The following is a 4176-nucleotide window of genomic DNA, read 5'->3' as shown; positions in this document are numbered from 1 at the left end:
AATAGTAAACATTTATCATTAGGTCAGTAAACTTAACAAACATTTATCATTAGGTCATTAAACTTAACAAACATTTATCATTAGGTCAGTAAACTTAACAAACATTTATCATTAGGTCTGTAAACTTAACAAACATTTATCATTAGGTCAATAAACTTAACAAACATTTAGAGAACTAAAGTTTTTTTACTTCTTGTAGGGCCATATAAGTTATATTTTACGTTCTGTAGAACAAATGTTATTTTCTCCTCGCTGTGACGTTTTTCTCTCGTTGGATAAATCATTTATTGGTTAAATGTTGATTAAGAATTGTCGGATAATTAGGTTATTTACAAGCCATATAAGAACTTTTGGGGAAAGAGTTTTTCTCGGGATTGTTTTTAAAAATATTAAACTTTTTTTGTTTTTATTTGGAAAATTGGGTGGAGAGTATGAACATTTTATTACAGATATAACAACTAGGGATGTGTCTGTTCATCCTTTTGAAATCGTTAATTATAAATTTTTATTTAGTTATCAGTAAATCTGACTGGCATAGAGAAAACCAAGATTTTGTGCGGCTCATTCTTGATTTACATAAAGGAATATAATTCAGCATATTGTTTCGAGGGTTCCTCAATATTCATATTTGGTAAAATCTTGGTAAATGTCGCCTGGACCATTACATAGTTTAATTAATTAGATTATCGTACAATATTTTCTTTTCAGTTTGTCCTCTTAAGTTGGATTGGTTGGTCCAAAAAGTATATTGATAAATGTTCAAAGTGGGTTTTAAATTGATGTCGAACTGTCTACCTCCACGTTATATCGTAAATGCCTGGGTCTTGAAATGTTTTTTTTATGTCTTGAAAATTTAAAGTTTGCTAGAGTATTAAATAAATGTAACACTAGCTGAAAAAAAAATTTTGAAAAATATTTTGAAAAAAAATCGAATTTTTTTAGCCTTTAACACCCCCCGACCACCCATGAGTGTTCACAAAAAAATTCAGCCCAATCGGTCCAGCCGTTTGGTCGGCGATACGCAACATATATAAATAGTAAGAATGTCTTGTTTTATTATATACAGTGAAACCCTTAATAACGAATACATCGGAAGAATTTATCAAATGTCGTCTTGACAATTTTTCAATGAGTTTTATACTATATTACGTTAATTTCAGTATTTGCGAAAATAAATAAATAGCCATGTATATGTAGGATCAGTTTTAAGAGTTTCATATAATCATTTAATTAAAAAACTAAATATCTTCAACATTCCATTATCGGAAAGTGAAGAATACGACATTTGATGAATTCTTTCGATGTATTCGTTATTAAGGGTTTCACTGTAGATAAGTACAAATATAATCAATATTCTATATCAATCTCTAATTTTTGTTTCTGAGAGTATTTAATGAATAGAAAAGGTACAATACTGCATATTAGTCTGTAAAGATCTGTGTGTGCTTGAATGTTGAAAATGTAGGAAAAGTGCATAATTTAACCCCTATCCATGTTATCCTCCTTGGTAAGGTGCTCAACTTCACAGGACAACCCTACCACCTCTTTCAGGAGGTTTATCAAAGGTAATTGTTATTGTTCAAATTCAAGTTAATTCAATAACAAAAATATTTAAATTTCACTTGTTTTAATATTTCCTAAAAATGTTCAGTTAATCTTTTTTCTTGTAAATTAAAATATATTCTTGATCAGAAATAGACAAATTACTGTTGCTAACCTACTCATTCCTTTGGCTGCTCAAATTCATAAGCTATATTTTACATTTCAATTTAAAAAAGGCTCTGATTGAAGTAATAGCTTCCCTCTGATTTAGTCTTGTTGAACCAATAAGCTCTGATTTAGTCTTGTTAAACCAATAAGCTCTGATTTAGTCTGGTTGAACCAATAAGCTCTGATTTAGTCTTGTTGAACCAATAAGCTCTGATTTAGTCTTGTTAAACCAATAAGCTCTGATTTAGTCTTGTTGAACCAATAAGCTCTGATTTAGTCTTGTTAAACCAATAAGCTCTCATTTAGTCTGGTTGAACCAATAAGCTCTGAATTAGTCTGGTTAAACTTATATGCTCTGATTTAGTCTGGTTGAACTGATTAGACCAGATAAGAAAACTGTAGGAGGGGTATCTAGTATATCTCTTCTATCCTGTGTACTTGAACTGAAGAAGATGGCTGTTCCTCTGCCCGAAGTTCGAGATAAAATAAGGTTAATGTACTTTATAAACCTATTCTAAAACTTATTCTTATTATACCCACATTTCTCGGGTTTTAACAAGGTAACTTTTTTCTTTTTTTTTCTTTTCCATTTTTTTATATTTCTGTTGTATTCATAATTTTTCAACGTACAGTTGTATCTTTGTTCTCTATTTGTTTCATGTACAAATTTATCAACCTTAAAGAAACTACAGACGTAATTTCAAATCAAACTCAATTTAAATAAAGTAATTCACAACGGTACCTTTAAACCTATACCTAAAGAACTAAAAGGAAGATATCGGCGTTTTTCTATCTAAACAACTTCCTTTATGGTCTCTCATCATATGATCAAGCATTTCAGTGCAAGTCACTATTATAGATCAATCACAGTTGAAAATAATCATTTTTCAGCAAGACAAACTAGGATATCTCGTTTTTTCGTTTTTCAGGCAAAGGTTTAAAGGGTAGCGTTGTAAATTGTATAAATGGAGGCCGGAGGGTTATTTACAATTACATCTACAGTCCCTTTAAGTTTATATCTACTAACCTAGGGGCTATCTGGAGAACGATGATCTGATCTGGGATTTAGATACATTCTTCACTGTTATTAAGTGCAGTGGAATAATGGATAAACATCTTATTGATAACTACTTTCAAACTAGTCTTCAACTTGGTAGGATATTTGTAATTAACGGATAAACATCTTATTGATAACTACTTTCAAACTAGTCTTCAACTTGGCAGGATATTTGTAATTAATGAATAAACAGCTTATTGACATTATTATGATTATACTTCAATGTTAGAATGCACAAATATGACGTCTATTGAGGCCAGCCTCCCGTATTCTTCTTTCTTCCACTCGCTCGTCTCTGCTGTGCGCATTTTGCGCACAACGCGCGCTTTTGTATCTTCAGCGCTCGGAGGGTTCATTTAACTGATACCTGACTGTACATAAAATGTACATCTGTACTAAGATATCACTAACAACTTTGTACATAATATAAAACGTTATATATAGAATTCCTGAACAATTCCTGGAAAGAATATTTTAGTTGAGTGTGAGAAGCAAGAGGTAAAGAACCTGGGTTTGATGCTCCTCTCATTGAACAGCTTCAACAACGGGTTCTACAGGAACCCCGCCATTGTGGACAAAATGGCGGATATTTTAGAAAATAGTATTCAGGTAAATAAACCCCGCCATCGTGGACAAAATGGAGGATATTTTAGAAAATAGTATTCAGGTAAATAAACCCCGCCATTGTTGACAAAATGGCGGATATTCTAGAAAATTGTATTCAGGTAAATAAACCCCGCCATTGTGGACAAAATGTTGTATATTCTAGAAAATAGTATTCAGGTAAATAAACCCCGTCATTGTGGACAAAATGGCGAATATTCTAGAAATAGTATTCAGGTAAACAAACCCCGCCTTTGTGGACAAAATGGCGGATATTCTAGAAAATAGTATTACCCCTATTCAGACTGACGTCTGGTTTACCCAAAATAGTCTTGGGAGAGGGTCACGGGGACGAGGGAGGGAGTCCAGAGTTCCTTAAATAGTAATCACCGCCACCCAAATCTGTTTTGCGGCAAGCGCGCTACTCAATTGGTAATCTCCACCACCTCAATTAGTAATCACCGTAAAATTTTGTTTTCTGTGATTTGAAGAATTTAATGCACTTTTAACACAATTTTCGACATCTATCGGGGTTTTATGGCATCTGTATTGACTGAAACTAAATTTTCAAATTATTTTCAGATTTGTTTGGTCAACAAAAACTGAGAATCAAGGCACAGTTCATTTTAGCCGAATCTTAGATCCAATTCGCCACTTTAATGACTGCATTTCATGATTGGCGTCAAGATACAAAAAAGGTCGGGCTGCCTGTTTACTAAAAATTATCTCATCGCGCACAAAGTAATATCAATCTCCATTTAAAAGATATTTTCAAAAAACCTTTACAGTGTTTAGATTTTTGTATT

The 4176-nt window shown here is 32.4% G+C and overlaps 1 protein-coding gene across 1 annotated transcript; it reads left to right on the top strand.

Annotated features, from left to right (window-relative positions):
* Window positions 1-12: 12 nt before the first annotated feature.
* LOC111696529 (uncharacterized) lies at window positions 13-3442 on the top strand. The gene is made up of 6 exons (XM_023466149.1): window positions 13-22; window positions 514-582; window positions 1466-1565; window positions 2075-2200; window positions 2742-2863; window positions 3246-3442. The coding sequence occupies exons 4-6, from the start codon at window positions 2163-2165 to the stop codon at window positions 3425-3427; spliced, it is 342 nt and encodes a 113-aa protein (XP_023321917.1). The 5' UTR covers window positions 13-22; window positions 514-582; window positions 1466-1565; window positions 2075-2162; the 3' UTR covers window positions 3428-3442.
* Window positions 3443-4176: the final 734 nt, after the last annotated feature.

This window comes from Eurytemora carolleeae, unplaced genomic scaffold (assembly GCF_000591075.1).
Source record: "Eurytemora carolleeae unplaced genomic scaffold, Eaff_2.0 scaffold159, whole genome shotgun sequence".
Lineage (NCBI taxonomy): Eukaryota > Metazoa > Arthropoda > Copepoda > Calanoida > Temoridae > Eurytemora > Eurytemora carolleeae.
This window is presented reverse-complemented; position numbering and strand designations above follow the sequence as displayed.

Excerpts from the sequence above, each read along its gene's own strand:
- LOC111696529 (XM_023466149.1), top strand. The coding sequence starts at position 2,163 with ATGGCTGTTCCTCTGCCCGAAGTTCGAGATAAAATAAG. Across the intron at positions 2,201-2,741 it reads GAAGTTCGAGATAAAATAAG|GGGCTATCTGGAGAACGATG; the intron begins GTTAATGTACTT and ends CTACTAACCTAG. Across the intron at positions 2,864-3,245 it reads TCAAACTAGTCTTCAACTTG|TTGAGTGTGAGAAGCAAGAG; the intron begins GTAGGATATTTG and ends AGAATATTTTAG.